The sequence below is a fragment of the Phasianus colchicus genome, chromosome 4 (assembly GCF_987193195.1).
Source record: "Phasianus colchicus chromosome 4, bPhaCol1.hap1.1, whole genome shotgun sequence".
NCBI classification, from domain to species: Eukaryota; Metazoa; Chordata; class Aves; order Galliformes; family Phasianidae; genus Phasianus; species Phasianus colchicus.
The window spans coordinates 25992328-26009423 of NC_143439.1; the positions used below are offsets into that span (position 1 = coordinate 25992328).

The following is a 17096-nucleotide window of genomic DNA, read 5'->3' on the forward strand; positions in this document are numbered from 1 at the left end:
CTAAATGATTCTGTGATTCTATGCAGCACTATGGATGGAAAGTAAAAACAGGAACCACAGCAGCCACAAACATGAGTGATCATACATTTTTTCATTCAAGTTCAGAAAGTTCAAGCTACTGACTTCTTACTGACAATATAATCACATTTTCCTTGAAACAATTACTTACAGTTTACTTATTTAATCCTATCTAATCATTTCAGACAGCCATCCCATGTTCTCTCATTGCAGGAACAAATATGCATAACACTCACTCCCTCAAACAGTTCCAGCAAAGGCAACAAACCCACAGCTGAAGACTTCCAACGTGACAAAGCCTTCTGGGATGCAGTCTCTCATTCTTCACTGCTCTCCATTAGTCAGGCATAAGAACGTTTTCCTGTTAATGCAATGGCTCAACACGCGCTGTCATGCTCCCTGCCCTGTCTCTTGACCTTTCCTTCTTCAACTTGTTCACAGCTCCCTTCTTTCCAGGGAATACTTGCACTTCTTCGTGGTACCCTACAGTAGCAGCTCCAAAAGGCTCTGGGCTTCCTTCAAGAAACACAGCGACCATCTACAGTGCATGCATAGTATTCCCACACAGCATCACTTAGGAGAATTTCTCCACAATCAGCTGTTCTGCCTCCACCCTGTAAATACACACCATGGCCAGTTTTCATGCTTTCCACCTTTTTAGCACAAGCTCTTCTGGGGACTGGCAACTCAAACACGGGCTTCACTCGCTAAATAACTGGCTTATTATAGTCATAGAGTAGAGCGTTGAAGCATTTTTTACCTTTTTGTAAGTTTTGCCTTTCTTATAAATAGTTTGAGTGATAAGAGGAGTCGCTGGCTTGATTTTATGTTCCTATTTTTAAACACTTTGCTTTGAAGAGTGCTGGATAAACATTTAAGCAATACGATCACTGATAGCACGCTAGCATTCAGAACATTACAATGTAAGCATTCAACTGTAATTAAAACATTTGGAGAGAGACTCAGTAACCTTTTCCAATGCACAACAGTACTTGAAATGCACAAGTTCTGAGAGCAAGGTATGTCTGTAGCAGTCTGGATATCAGAAACACACGTACAGCTAACATACGCTATCACAACTTCCCACATAGCTTCAGTACAATCTCCCTTATTTCAGTTCAGTAAAACAAATAGCACTGGTACATTCAACTTATTTCTCCAACCAGACAAAAAATAGCGCTGCTAACCTAGAAAAAAGCAATCAGAATATCAGTTTAGCTTTTAATCCGCACACTCCACCTCCCAAGCGAATAATGAATGAGCTGGGCCATGATCGCCCTCAGAAAGCATGTCGAAAATCTCCAAAACAATGAGCCGAGGGTAAGGGCTGCTATGGAGCTCAGACATCAAAGGTGGACCTAACAATGTCACATGCTTATGCTCCACATGCTGGGCATCGTTTTTATGCATCAGATGTAGCAGGAACAGCAAAACCACAGCACTTGCTGAAAGGTACTCCAGTGCTAAGGTACAAAACTTTCTACGCAAATGGAAGTTAGCACAGACTTCTGGGCATCTGTAGCTGCAAAATGAGGATTTGAGCAGAACCTTAACCGTGTGCTCGGACAGAAATTTCAGCCCAAGGTGTCACGTTACACCTCCTGTAATTGTCACGCAGCAGTATGTCATCCAAAGTGTCAGTAACTCCGAGCGACTTTTCAACAAATGGCAAGGCTGGGCTTCTGTTGTCATCGTCCCCCCCATGCTCCTCGATACTTCACTCTCCAGCCCTTTCTCCGGCTCCTCACACCTCGCCGCACCCCGGGCCCAGCTCTGCCCTACGTGGGGAGCGCCAGGCACAGCCAGGGGCAGACACGGCTGCATCCCATGCAATGGGGCAGCAGCGGAGCTGCCGGTCAGGTGCTCCGCATTTCTTGGGAAATCTGGGGATTCTCTATTTTTATTTTTTTTTTTCCTTCCCCCCCCAGCAACCCTGTAACCCGAGATTCTTTTTATTTTATTTTTTTCCTCTTAAATTAATCCCCACTCTTAAGGTCTCCTCTCCCAACTCTACTTCCCCAGCAGCATTTCCAAGGCGGAGCGGAGCCGCACGCCCGGGGCAGCTTACCTTGGGCTCCCCGACACCGGGCTCCTCCTCGTAGAAGCCGTGCCCGGACTCGTAGCCGGCAGCGACGGGTGGCTGCCGGGGTCCCAGGAGCACAGCGCCAGCAGCGAGGCAGCAGCCCAGGGAGAGCATCTCCAGCAAGTGCATTGTGCGGAGATGGCAGGGCGGAGCGGGGCCGCGGGGCAGCCGCAGGAATGCGGGCACAATTCCGAGGCTCCTTCTTTTCCTTTTCTCCCCCCCTCTTCTTTCGCTGTCCTCACCCCCCTCCCTCCCCTCGCAATATCCAAGGCAGTAAAATCCGCGGGATGGAGAAGATGCGGCGGCAGCAGCAGCTCCCAGACGCCTGCAGGGGAGCTCCCAGCTTTCCCAGCCTCTTTGCAAATTCTCACCGAAGTTATCCGGACTTTGCCAGGTAAAAAAGCCACCAGGAAACCGGACATCCGAGGCTGCGCTCGCTCGGGAGCGGTGGAAAGCGCAGACAGGAGGAGGAGGAGGAGGGAGAGGAAGGAGGGAAGCGGGACCCAGCGGCCGCTCGCAGCCGGCGCCCTCCCGCGGGGCCCGCCCGGCCCGGCGGCTGCGCGGCGCGGAGCGGAGCGCTTGGCCGGGGGCTGCGCGGCGCCTGGGGCTGCGCGGCGGCGGGCGCGGGGGCCGCGCATGGCGAAAGCGCCCTCTGCCTGCGGCTCCGAGCGGCGGGAGGGGCCACCCTTCCTCCTCCTCCTCCTCTCGCTCCTGCTGCTGCCGCCTGCTGCCGGCTGTTCAGAGCGAGACGCCGACGGTCAAGCGGAGCCCGTCTCGTCCAGGCCCAAGCGAAAAAGCGGGACAGGGACCTCGAGGGGAAAATCAAAGATCTCGGAGGGCTGCAGTCAATCAGCTAGGAAATCGGCTGTGAAACGGCCGGGTGAAGCTGGTTAAAATGCTATCTGAAGTCCCTTTGGAATCATTCAAGGTTTCTTTAACCGTAATCAGCTCCTTGTTGAGCAGTGGTGGCCCCTCTGAGACAGCGGAGCAGTGGAACATTGTGTCAGATTAAGACATAGTACCCCAAAAAGCACCCTCCTTCTGCTCACTGATAGCTTGGAGCTGGCCTCGAGCAGAAGTTCCACCCCGTTCAGAGCCCAAAATAAACAGCACGGATGCTGTGCTCCACTGAGACTGTGATTGAAAGTAATGCTTACAAGAAAAAAAAAGTTAAACCACAACAAATTGCACATTGCTAATGAAGTAACACAGAGCAGCCAGCACAAAGCTCGGCTATGCAAACGGAAGCATTCCTTGTACTAGTAGTGATGTGACAGCGTTAGTGAAACATGTAAGCGTTTGAAAAGCTTTTGAAATCATTCTGCATCGCCTTTAAACATTGTTTAGTACCATGGCTGTATGGGAACGCGCTGTGTGGGCAGAGCCCTGGCTGCTCGGGCTGGCAGCCTGCTCACATTACACTACTCCTGCTCCTCCGAGTCCCATTCTGTGATCGCTCAGGAGCAGCGCCCCAGGGGTTACACAACCAGAGGTTCCTAGCAGGCATGTAGGCGCCTTCTGTGCTGTCTGTGCTACTCCTTATCACTTTCAAGATGGCACTTCATCTTCCTGCTACACACAGCAATTATTACGACGCGAGGAAGAAGTAATCATTTCATTTGCAATGGGAATGTTTAAAGCTACTTTCATGATTACTCCGAAGTTATTGAAGCACTGACAATTTTTTAAACACCTTCACAACATAGCGAAGCAATGAAAAGAAGACCAGGCTAGAAGTTAAGCAGAACAGCTACGATGATATAAAATAGCGTAAATACATTATGAAGCCTATTGTTCTTCAATGGACCCTTGCAGTGCTGCAGATCAAAGCACAGGATTAAAGCCAAAGAGCATGCTGCAGGATGCTAAGCCCCTTTACACAGAAATGCAGCATTGCTGGCTTGAGTTCAAGCATTACAGATTGGTGTAGAAAATGACAAAATCGTGCAGTTTTATTTCAGTGACAGTCTGTCATTCAAGGAGAATCTCTTTGACACTAAATCCCAAAACAAAACTGTTCATGCTGTACTTTCACAGCATCAGCTGGCTTCACTGTCTACCTTCCATCTCACTAACATTCTCTCCCTTTTGTCCTTGATTCACAGAAATCCTAAATAGCATTAAATAGTTCTACATGAGAGAGCATTTCCACCAGTTACATTGTAAACCAAGTTTAAAGTGTCATGACCAGACACTTATAATCAGGCATCACAGTGCCTCAAGTCACAACCTAAGTGTAAAGGTTTTAAAATAAGAAATAAGAAGCATCATAGATTTCAACCATCCTCAGTTTACAAATGACTGTTCCACTGCTTTTAAAGATTCCCATCAATTCAGACTGTATTTCTTTCAGTCCCATTAAAGATGGGAAAATTTAAAGGTTTTCTGGTTTAGAATCCCCTCCCCCCCCCCCCATCATTACCTTGTGATTAATATTCTTCCTCTTGTCTTCAAATTAAGCAGAAGCTACCATATTATGGAGATTTAATAAATTTCACTTATATGAAAATATCCCTGCAAGACTTACAGGACAATTTGTAGATAACAAGTTCTAAGCAGCACTTCATACTTCCAGCAGTGAATTGACCCTCTAAATACAAATGACTAAAGAGATGTCCCTAGTGGTGTAGAAGTACAATTCTAGGGCTTGAATGGTTATGTTTTAACAGCAATAATAGCTACTATTGGAAAAGAGAGGAAGTTTTTGATGTCAGATGTAAAATTTCTTCAGATGAATTCTCCTGGTTTTGTTTTAAAGTTGCATTAAAGTATACACATACTTCATTCTGAAGATGAAGCTAACATAAAGTCCACCTGTGCATCATGTTCCTCTACAGCACTGAGACATACGTGATACATTCAGTGGATATACATCAATACCTGCTTTCTTTCTATCTCCACTTCGTAGCAATGTAAGTCAGAGAGGAACCACTAGAAGAAACATGAGCTGAGCTCTGGGAAAAGGAAAGTATCAACAGCAGCAATAAAAATCAGTAGCATGCTGTTGTAATTTGGTTTATTTGTGTACTGTAGAGTCTGCTTATTTAAGATGTCTCAGGACTGAAAAATAATCTGTTAAATGTTTTCCTTTCAGGATGTCATTTAAATATTTGTGTTTGATTCAAATCAATCTCTCTTGCACTCTCCTCTTAAACAGACAGAGTCCAAGAGTTAAAATGGCAGACATGTTGGTTTGTTTTTGTTTCAGTGCACATATCTTTACTGGTGAGTGCCAGTGGAATATATTTTTAATGTAAATATCAAATACAGAATAGGTTTTTCTCCCCAAATGCAGCATCTCAAAGACTCAGGAATTGCAATTCTATAGCCATTCCAAGGAATTAAGTACTGTTCTACACTTAGTCCTAAACTCCCTTATAGCATCGACTCTCACTTTCTTCCTCCAATGCTTAAAAGCATGGAAGGAAAAATTGTTTATTGATCAATATCTTAAATATCAAAGTCCAATGTAAAAATACTGTTAATAAGTCTGATATATATATATATGTGTGTAAGAAATGATTTCTGGTTCAGTATCAAACTACCAGAACAGGGGATCACTAAAGAACTTTTTGTCAAATGAACTGAGAAAGGACAATGCAGTGGATTCCATGCTGTAGTCCACTTCTCTCCTCAAATCCTCTTCTTTGTATAAAACATATAGGATTGACCGGAAATGTTTAGAAGTTCTATAGTTTCAACAATCATCTTCAGAAAGGCTTTCCTCATTCCTAACCAGCAGATGGAAAGACAACTTTGTTTTGTGCAAGCATTCAGTTGGTATTTCCTTATATGAACCCAGAAAAGGATTTAAAAGAGAAGGGGCCTGAAGATCACCAAAAGAAACTGAGATCTTTTCCTTGACTTTGATCAGGCATTCTTACCATATACCATAAACCATAGGAAACTGTTCTTTACGAAACTTCCAGCTAGGAACTCTTCAATGTAGCTTTAAACATAAAGTACTGACAAGATGAATAGCTTTAAATCAATGAGAGATGTCACATCTGCAAAGCCATTTTCTGTGGCAGTTGGCCAAGTGTTTTTGTGTTTCTGGATTTTATTATTTCCAGAACTTTTTCTTATTATTTGGAAATTTCTCTCTTCCTTTTGATATACGTGTTCATCTCTCTTGAAAATTAACTGACAAAACAGGAATCCTTCATCTTCAGCCCTTTGACACTGGTTGATATCCAGGATTACAGGATTATTGGGATTTCTTTGTCCTCTTTCTGGGATCCACTTTCTAAACATTTAAAATTAATATGATTGGCATTTCACATTAGAATTCCTTTACACTACTGGATAACTGCAGTAGTATAATTACGTATCTTTAAAGTTGGAAAAAATTTGGAATAGAGAGAGCTCTCACACATTTTAATGTAAGACAGCTGAATGAAATGTTTCTCTTTACTATACTTTATCTTCTCTTGTGTGAGTCCTTATACACATGAACAGGCATGCAGAGTATATTAGCTTCCTGTAAACTAGTTAATCTCTCCATGTAGTGATGTTGTTCCAAGTTAGAATCTCTGGCTGTAGCAGTAAAATGACCGATTGTAACCTCTTCACTGATAGCTTTGCATAAACTAATTTGTGTATAATTGAAGTAATGTCACTATATAAACAGATTTAGGGTCAACAAAATGTATTAGCACTTAACAGCACGGCTGCTACACATCTACAAGTCTAATCAGATCAGGATAAAAAAAAATGTGTACTGAGTAAACGAATAAATAAAATAAAATGGTAGAAGTAGAGGAGTAAAGTGTTGCAACCCTAATTCAATGGATGCAGATGTTGGAAGAGTATGAGAGAAGTGGGCAGCAGAAACAGACAGTCTTGCATGCTCTCCCTAAACAACATCTCCAACTGCAACTGCAAGAGACAAAACTAGATAGTGTAGACAGTTTGTCTGAGCCAACAGGGCATGGCATTTCTTATATTTTGAGGGAAACTGAATCAATTCTTCACTGATTGAGGTCCAAACCACAAAGTGAATTTGTTCTTGTCATTCTGTCTCATGTTCAGAACACGTACACTTAGTCATAACACAAACACTTATTTTTACACATCAGTTTTGCAGCAGTAGTTAGTCCAACAGATAGGATTGGAAGCAAGTACACAAGAAATCCCATCTATAAAATACTTGTTATGATCTACAATTAATTGAATAAGGAGTGCTATTGTCATTACAGTTGAAACCAGATTTTATCATTCAATCTTAAGAAGAAATACACACATGATGAGGAAGTCACAAATAGTTGGAACTGGCACCATCTGTAAATTGGTTTCTATGGAGGTTTTCTTCTCTGCTAAAACAATTGTTTAATAAAAATGTAATAAGTTTCTTTCAAAAAGCTGTGCTTTATACTGAATAAAGAGTGTTATTGTTGCTATCAAACCTAAGGATATATTCTGGGCACAAAATCAGAAGGATAAAGAGCTGCCATCTGTGAGAATTCAAAATTCAATTGCCAAGCATTTAATTTTCCAAAATCCACTAAAATAAATGAAGAAATAAGTATACCAAACATGCAGTGACACAGAATTATAGACCAAAGGTGTATTGAGATGTAGACTGCATCAGAGGCCACAAGCAATTCCTTCTTTCACTGGCTAGCCAGGAAATTTCTTTCCTGTGACACAGTGAAAGCTGTGCTAACTTCCCCCCTTATCCTTAATGAATTTATTTAGTGAGGGATATAGAAACCAATTCTCAACAGCTTCTTCCTTTCAGCATGACCTACTCATATCTTTCCCTTAGCAAGTCTCCTATTGACACTGAGTACTTCAGGCTAGATTAGGCAGCTGATGCTGATGCAACATGGACCCAGCTCACCCTGAGCACAAAAGTCTTCAGTACAGCATATCGCTCATCCTTCTGCTTGCTTATCTCTTTGTAACTTGAATTTAAGCAGCTATTACTGATCTAAAAAGCAGGTAGCATGCTGGGCCTAATCCATTTCAAAAATTCCTATCCCATCACAATCCTACAGTTACACTCCACAGGGAGACTTCAAATAATCCATCCCAGGGTAAAACTCTTGAGTGCAAAGGGTAGAGCAGACCAATTTCAGTAGCAGGTTACAGCTATGGAAATCAACCTAATCTTCTCTATTTATAATGAATATAAGCCCAGATGTATTCAAAAATAAAACCAACCCCAACTTCTTAGACACTGTGCAGTGATGGCATCTTCCCAGGGCAACCAGGCAACTCAGAGGAGGTAAAAAGAAAAGGTACATTCACTAACAAAACAAAAAACAAAGATGTCCAGATATTTTGTATAACAGGGTAGGTTCAAGAACACAAATTACTATGTTAACTAGTTTGTTTTAATTTTGCGTAGTCAAAAATAGCCAGCTTTTTCTTTACTAGTTTAGAAGCCAGTTTTGCTTTTCCTACCTAACAGTACCACCAGCAGGTTAGTCATAGTTGTATTCTCATTTGTATAACTTAGCAAGATGCAAATAGCTACAACACCTAAGCAGGACAGAGAAAAGTGCTGTTCACACATCCACATATTTCCTGTTCCCTCAGGACAGTACAGCTGAAGCACTGCATAGGCAGGGGAGGCAGTGCTGGTGGGTTCTGGGCTGCCTCAGCTGTAGGGTTATGAATGAGGTGAGACTGTCGGGGATCCTGGGCTCTTCCTATGTGCTGCTGCTGGCTACTATGGAGACTGCTGATAGAGAAAGATCTGGGCTACGTTATAGTTTTAAACGTGTTTTTATGCTGACGAAGGATTGCACAGTGGGCACAGTGCACACACCACTTGCTCTTAGGTTTCTCCTAGTAAATCTCTGATGTCTTATAATTACAGTAGGTGTTTTCTGGCAGATCTCTGGATCCTTATTATTCGAGATGGTAACATAATATAGAAGTTGAAATAGCTTGAAGGCACACTTGTTCCCACAGTTCTGAAATGAGTGTTGTTCACCTGATAGTGTAATACCTGTAGTCCACAGTTTTCACACTAAAATCTTCAAAAGCAGACAGTGGGAATTGGGAGCAATTCTTAATTGTAATTGTATCCTTTTGAATTGTAATAGGCTTCTTTCAAACCATGTCCAATTTTTAAAACTGATTTTTCCTTTTCTTGCTTTTATCCGAGGACTGTCTATCAGAAAAAAGATGAAGTTCTCTTGCTAAAATGGGAAAGATGTATTCATATAGTGATGTTAACAGCAAGCCTGTTCATATTCTTGAAAGGTCTTGAAAAATTTATTTGATCTTTAAAAACACAGAGGAAAAGTGTGCCTTCCCCTAATCCCAGTCAAAACAAGATATTACAGTGCAACAGCTTAGGGTGGTTTACTTTAGATGGTAGTTGTTGGGTTGGTTTATTTTGTCATATTTATCATGTGAAATACTGCTTAGTTTAACTTTGTAGTTGATACCTCATTAAGTAATAATTTTGAGTGACAACAGGAAAGAAAGGATTTCTCAAGTTTGTTCTATTCTCAGACTAGTTCAGTAAAAGTTACAACGTAGCTCACAGAGTTTTCAAAAGCTTAATCTAAGCATACAGTACTGAAGTTTATAATTACGACTCATTTCAATCAGCTTCACATTTGCACAGCAACGGGAGTAATTAGGACTCTACTCATTCTTTCAGGTTGGCTTGAACACTTGACCTGATAAGCAAACTCTTTCCTCAGCGACTCCCTCACCCCACAGAAAAGCTAAATGATTTGGTTTTGATGAAACAAATGTCAAATAAACATTTCACATTAAACGGCTTTCTTTCACTAAAAAATAGTTTAAAAAGTCATAATTGCAGACTATTTTTAACATATCTGCAAGGATTAAAAAAAAAGTTTGGCTTGCTTGAACTTTTTTTCAGTTCAGCAGTTGAACTGTACAATACAAAGAAATACCAAAATTCATGCAAATGACAGGATGCCTTCAGGGCACCACTGCCTTATTCCATACTCCTCTTACACCATGCCAGCATTCACTAACTCACATGGGTCCAAAGAACATAAAATCCAAAAGGAGAATTACAATTGTTCTGCGCAGTAGTCATGTGTGGGCATATATTCAACAAAAATAACCATACCAGGTTATATACCGTACACACACACACACCCCCCATAAAGCACAGGTAGCAGGATTCCATCTCCCCACTGTCATCTCAGAATTAAGGTTCTAGACTACAGCCAAATGTTTGGTGTCCCACTGAATCTCATGAAGAAACTTGGGCCTTTGCCAAAGGGGAACTCTTTTTCCCTTTCTTTGACACTATTCTTAGGATGTGCAATAGAATACATTAGTTAGTGATAGCAGGTATTTGCACATAATTTAGAATACATATCTAACTTTGAGATACCTAATGTTGAAGAAAAGCCTCACATTGAGAATCTGTACCCTGTCCTTGAGAGTCCCCATGATGTAAGGAGATGTCCAAGTAGTACAGGAGGAAAGGTGGGCAAGAACGTAAGTGACATGGATTTAATTATGAAATCAGTTTCTAAATTGGTAATTCAACTACCAAGAAGCAGAATATTAAATGTTTGACCGTTTGACCAAATAGGAATGTTTCTCAACTGAGCTCATGCTTTCATTTTAGATTTATTTCTTGTTCCCTTGTTCCTCCCTCCTTTTTTTTTTTTTTTTTCTTTTCAAGCTAAGCCCCTGCCACAAAAAGAATGAAAGATATAATAGATCTCATGATTTTTAGAAAGGTTTGAAAGGAAGTTCTTACTTTAAACAGCATGTCTACTTGTAGATGAAATAAACTCAACATTTTTCTATGCTGTTTCTTGCGCAATAAATGCAAACTACTTAACCAAATTATAGCAGAACAGAAAGGTAGACAACTAAGATACAGCTTCCATGTGAGAGATTTATTCATCCAAGGCTTTGCTACACTTTACAGGCTACCTTTTGGTAATTTTGTTACCAAATTATGGACAATAATTCTACCGAAGACATTTTGTTCTCCTGAATTTAGTTGGTCTGACACACAAAATTCTTTCCCTTTACATTATACCATCTATGGAGTCACAATCCTTACCTAATTAAGTAATAAGAAGCACATAACCTGCTTTTTACATCCACTACAGAGGCTTATTTATGTTAATGTTTATTAGAAGAAGGAAGAAATTATTGTTACTTATCTTTTTTTGCTATATGTAAGAGAATTATTCTAGGAGGTCATGGACTATAACTACATTATGGCATTGATTATGAATTCTTCAAAGAAGCAAAAAGCTGTGTGAAGTAACATATCCAAAAATCACAGAAAGATCAGTCCACCTAATCTTTCTATATGACTGGCTAGAAAGCTATTGCAATGTCACAAACTATTAGTGAGGCCCATAGCTTCTCAATTCATGCAGCAGTTCTTGCATGCAAAATGACTCCAGAGAGCTAGGAGACAATAAAAGGGCAGCAGGGCCTGTGGCCTCTGCTCTCCAATTCAGCAAAATGAAGAAAAAGTGATTTCACCAGGAGCTGTCAGCTCTGAAACATCTCAGTTCAATGTGATATCACTAAAGATCAAATGGAAAAGGCTAATCTCATTTTCTAGACACTTAAATCTCATTTTCCCAGGCAGATTTACCCCTGGCTTGTCCAAATACATCTTAAACAGAATATCTTATTCTAAAGTGTTTTCTGTGTTTGTTTGTTTGTTGATGGTTTTGGTGTTTGGTTTGGTTTTAATACAAGAGGTACAATAGCAATGAATACACCAGTGTCCCAGTTACTGTTTTCAAACATTAGAGAGATGTCCATGAAGAATCTATGGAAAGTGATAAACGGCACTTATACTGCAAGTGTATACTTATATTTTATGAAATTACTTGCTTGCATGTCAGAATTTTTAAGCTTGTTATTCTCACAGACTTATCATCCTGCAACACCAGCAAACAACACAAGCCTTTATTATATCTGTTAAGGCTAACTGTTTTTCAGCTCACGTTTAACACTGGCATAAATAGTTTTACTGCTTTTTGGAAAGTATTTTGGACATGAAAGATATCATGCTGCTTAGTCATACATATGCCACCAGAATACATAACACCAAATAAATGAAACGTGTACTCCTATGTTTCAGTAACTGATTTATTGAAATGTTCAAGACGGGTTACTTAAAGGGCAGGAGAGAAAAAAAGGAAAGAAAACATCTTGCACAGTATTTATAAATTCATAACATAACTGATAAATATGAATTTAAACATATTTCCCCCTTAACATCTGATACTTAGCTAGAAAAGTGCTCTTTTTCTGCTTGAAAAATTTTCCAATATTATTGCTATTAAAATTTAATTTACCTAGTAATTAATAATAACAAATAACAGTTTTCTATTACCTCACTGAGATAATGTCATTCCTAGTATTTTCTTTTTAGGCAGAAAACTACATAAAGAAACCCATAGATTTTCAAATGCCTTGGATTTGGCAGGGCAAAACTGACAGCAACAAAGATCAATTTTTAGCAAATACAACCCCTGGTTTTCCATCAAGTTCAGTCCTGTATTGAAATGAAGTGTTCTTTTTCCATTTTCATGTGCTCAGAAGCACTGAAAATGTGATTTAAAGACAAGATTAGGCCTAACATAAGTTTATTCCATCATTACAACAGTACTTTCTTTCTTGGTTTAAAAAATACTATTTATTTTGAATAGAAAGAAAAGAAAAGAATCTAGGCAGGTAATGCCATTCTGACAAACAGCTCTCTTAAAAGATATTACTTTTTTCACTGTGATAATGAACAGATGCATGCATTCAGAAAGTGAGGACAGCACTAAACTTGTTGATTTCCTAGAGCAAAACAGGACCCTCATCCTCAGCCCTGACCCTATTATGACTGAGGGAACAGGGAAAACAATGTCATACACAGCTCTGTGCCTCTGGAAATATTTATACTTTGTCACTGAAGAGAAAAGCAATGAAATTCCTCCTCCCCCAAATAAATGTGTAACTTAGTGCTCTGTTTTATCTTGCAACACTAAAGAAGAGGGACTAGTGATAAACAGGTATATAATAGGTGAAAGTGGTTCTAAAGCCATGAGTTTTCTCCCAGACACCAAGAACTTACTACATTATGATTTTTTTTTCTTTTCATAGAGGAATTATTAAATTTCTTTAAACTTCATATCATCACAGATGTATAAAGGTGATTTAGCAACATTTCCAAAGCCATTAACTTCATCATAAGTAAGGAAATTGTAGCAGCCTCTGCAAAAGCTTAAGCAGTACAGTTACAGATGACTACCAGGAACCTGCAACAAGCCACCTCAAAACTGGAACTTAAACCAACACCACATATTACCAAGTTTCTTTTCTGCGGTATCACATAAAGTGCAATTTTTATCTGAAATACAAGCTCTTACGTAATCTAGCCCTGTTTTCCCACCTCATGCAAAAGTCACCTCTTATTTCTATCAGAAGGTAAGCATTTTTAGACGACAAAGACACTAAGGGAGAAAGATGAGATTTATTTTCAGGCATAATCGACAGTCCACAAATGTAAGGTTTATAAGTTTTTAAGACAGTGTGCAATGTTAGAACAAAGTGCACTATATCATTTAAATGAAGTATACTTGATCAGAAAGAAAAAAATATCAAGTGCACGATACGGTCAAGAAGATGTAATCCCACAACTGAGAAATATTTTATGTCAATTCTTAAACTCCCTGAAATGAATTTGTGTTTGCTATACAGATGTAATGGACGCTACCAGGATTGTTTTTCATTTAAAGGTAATATAAAATATATTGTTATTCAACAGGGCAATTATGAATTACGTAAGCTGTTTGTGAAGAATCCAGTAAGGATCTCAGAAAATTTAAGCACTTTTTTAAAAACACAAAGGTACATTTGATGCAATATATTCGTCCTTGAGAAACTAGCTGAGCAAATCAACTCAAAACTGCCTTCATAGCTAATAGAGCCTTTGGAATTTAAATGAGAAATATTTAAGCATCCTTGTATCACTCATACCACTCAACAGTCACTCAGATCTTATCCCTACCTTAACCAGCCTAACATAATTATTACCAGCATACACAATATCTTGCAGTACTCCCTGTCCACCACCTATCCCCATTCCCCAAACAAAACAAAACAATGCCACAACTGTTTAAACCAAAAATGACTGAGAAGCAAAAAACACTTAACTCTTTTTAAGAAAGCTGTGACCTCAAAGTAACATTTCATTTTCAGAAAAGCTTTTTACAGGGGTAAATTCTGACATAACAAGTACACCAAGTGTTTTTACTATTTTACTTTTTCCAGCTAGGCACCTCCAAATATTTCTGAAAGAGATGCAGTTTGTACACAGAAAAAAAATAGAACTAATTAAAGTAGAGAAATTCTGTCCAGTCTGCTGTCTTGACTCTTACAATGACCAATGGCTCCTAAGTTCCTTTGGAAAGATGAAGGCAATCATGTAACTATAATTCTCTGTAATGCTTTTCTAGACTGAAGCAAGATGCAGCTCAAAGACACCTTGAGCAGAACTGAAGAACTGTATATTACTTAAAAAAATTTCTTCTTTTGTTCCAGGAATTTTAACTGCCACTCTTTAAGATCATGTAAATTTTCTCTTATCTGCAACACTGTGCAGCAGCTTAATGAGATGTAAACTATCTTCTGTTGTTTGTTCTGAACACCAGTAGTTTCATTTCATGCCTTTCGTTCATACGGTGGAAGGGGCATCAAAATCAATCCCCATTCACCTTCTACTTTATAAACTGAATTTATAAAACTCTTTCATATACCCAGCTGGCTTAGAGTTCTGAGTCCCCAGCCAGGAACCCTGTAGATCTCCAAAATTTATTTAGAGATGAGTCATTTTACTTCACATATAGTGAAAGGTACTCATCACTTCATGCATATTATACATTCATAGGTGCAAAACTAACAAAAAGACCCACGTGAAGACCAATTAATTCCACAAAGTGGAATTAGTATTCATAAGCACTTAAATCTCCATTAAAACATATCTAAGAAAATTAAACTTCAAATTAAGCAAACTTAACTCACATAGTATTTTGTCTAAGTCACAGATGATTTTCTATACATTACATACTGCCTCTCTTCATATGTCCTGTATTAATCTTGAACAACAATTCCAAATGTTCTGTATAACACAACAGGGGACTGAACAGATCTCCGCAAATTCTTTCATTGCAGATTTCTTTGGAGGAAATGGTACCTTTCATGTTCCTGTTCCCAGAGAAAAGTTTCTCTTTAGTGAACACTAAACAATGTCTCTTTTTCAAGGGTCACTGGTGAAGAGAGAGTCCACCACTGTGAAAGACATTATACTCAACTATTGGTGGCACAGAGCAGGAACTAATTTTACATGAGAGCACAGTCTCCCTGTGATAGTTATTCAGTAATTCTTCTAGTCTCTGTCATTCTCTGTGAAAATGAATGTGCAGCAACCAAACCCTTTGCAGAACTCAAGATCACATGCAACCACGTACTGTTGGACAAGGAAATTTTACCTAGATACGGAGTTAAAACTTGATAGCATGCAGAGATTTGAGAAAAATTGAAGTGATTTTTTGGTGTCTTTTTGCTTTTTTTTTTTTTTTCCCCAACCCCCCCCCCCCACCACCACCACTGTGGACATTTGGAAGTAGAATTAAGATGAAAAATTACAGACCTTCAATTGAAGTGTGTGATCTTCAAATGCTTTGCAGAAAACAATAAAAAGTAATAAATAAAAGTAATTCTCTTTTAAAAAGAAAACTAAGGAGATTTGGGAATTATACATGCTGATACTGTCTAGTTTTCAAGGACAAGCAACAAATACTGAATTAATTGATTTAGCACACATGAGAACGTTTATTTAGTCTTCAATTTATTATTAGAGTTGAATCTTGTTTCAGAAAGGTACATTTCCATATGCTGTTGACATCACTAGAATTTTAAACAGTGATCCTGTTCATTGAAGTACTTTGCTGAAGAAAGTGATAAAACACTTATTGTTTATTACAACACACAAGAATTAATTTACTGTGAGAACACAGAAAATACTGTGAGAACTGTTTACTTGGGGAATACCAAAGAGTTCAGTTGTTTCTACTTCTCTTTGTGCATTTTTTAAAGACCTACAGCAGGAACAGATGAATACAAACCAAATTAGGCTAAGGTTACCTGAACACGAGAGGCTAAAACATGCAACTTATCCTACAAATGATAGGAAAGTATCTACTTCATTTTCTAAGATCAGATGATAATTATTTTGTGAATTTCAGATCTAAGTATGCTTTTCTTTCTTCCTTTTTTTTTTTTTTTTTTAAAAAAAAAAGAGGATTGAAAATTGCCTGTATTTGTTTTGTAGCTGTATTGCTGATTATTTATCATATTCAGCCTGCTTTAAGTCTATATGTCACTAGAAGGCTACAAATGCTATACTTTATTTCCTAGAATTTAAACTAATTTTCCGCCAATCTTCTAAGAAGTATATAATGGAAAAAAATAGCAACTAACAAAAAATAAAAATAAATCTCCTATATTGCAAAACTTGCCCTTCCTAAGAAGTAGTTTTAATATTGTCACTATAGCACTCTCATAGTGCAACAACTCATTTTTCCTGAAATTTTTATTTCTTAAGAAGCTCACATTCATAAGTAAAATATGACATATTAATTTAGAATCTATTGATAAGAAAAAGATTCAAAACTGCATTATAAGACGTGGAGGGGGCTATCAAAACACTTGCTGGTCAATTCAGAACAGGAGCTACTGTTGCCATCTCTTTTTTCCTCAGGCTACCCCACTAGACTAAAAGTCTTTTGCTAAGTACTGTAACTTACAGTAAATGCCTGCAAGACCCAAGGCAAGAACTTTCATTTGCACTAGCACATTCATCTTCTTGCAAGACTGAAGGTAACATACTAATCAGAATATACATGGAAGCCTCGCCTGACCAGCAACTGACAGTGACATCTGTCAAAGTCGTTCAACTGGCAGTTATTTCTGGAAAACTGTATTCATAGACATCAGTATGTATTTGTAAGATAAATTA

General features: G+C 38.9%; 1 protein-coding gene across 5 annotated transcripts in view; it reads right to left on the reverse strand.

Moving 5' to 3' along the window:
- VEGFC (vascular endothelial growth factor C) overlaps positions 1 to 17096 on the reverse strand; it is a 201617-nt gene that overhangs the window by 61054 nt on the left and 123467 nt on the right. Inside the window, exon 1 of one of the 5 annotated variants that reach the window (XM_031596626.2) lies at positions 2087 to 2629. The exons of the other annotated variants lie outside the window; for them this stretch is intronic. Within the exon in view, the coding sequence (XP_031452486.2) occupies positions 2087 to 2230 (144 nt within the window). The 5' untranslated portion in view covers positions 2231 to 2629. Of the gene's footprint in view, positions 1 to 2086; positions 2630 to 17096 lie in introns of those variants that run through there. 5 annotated transcript variants of the gene reach the window in all.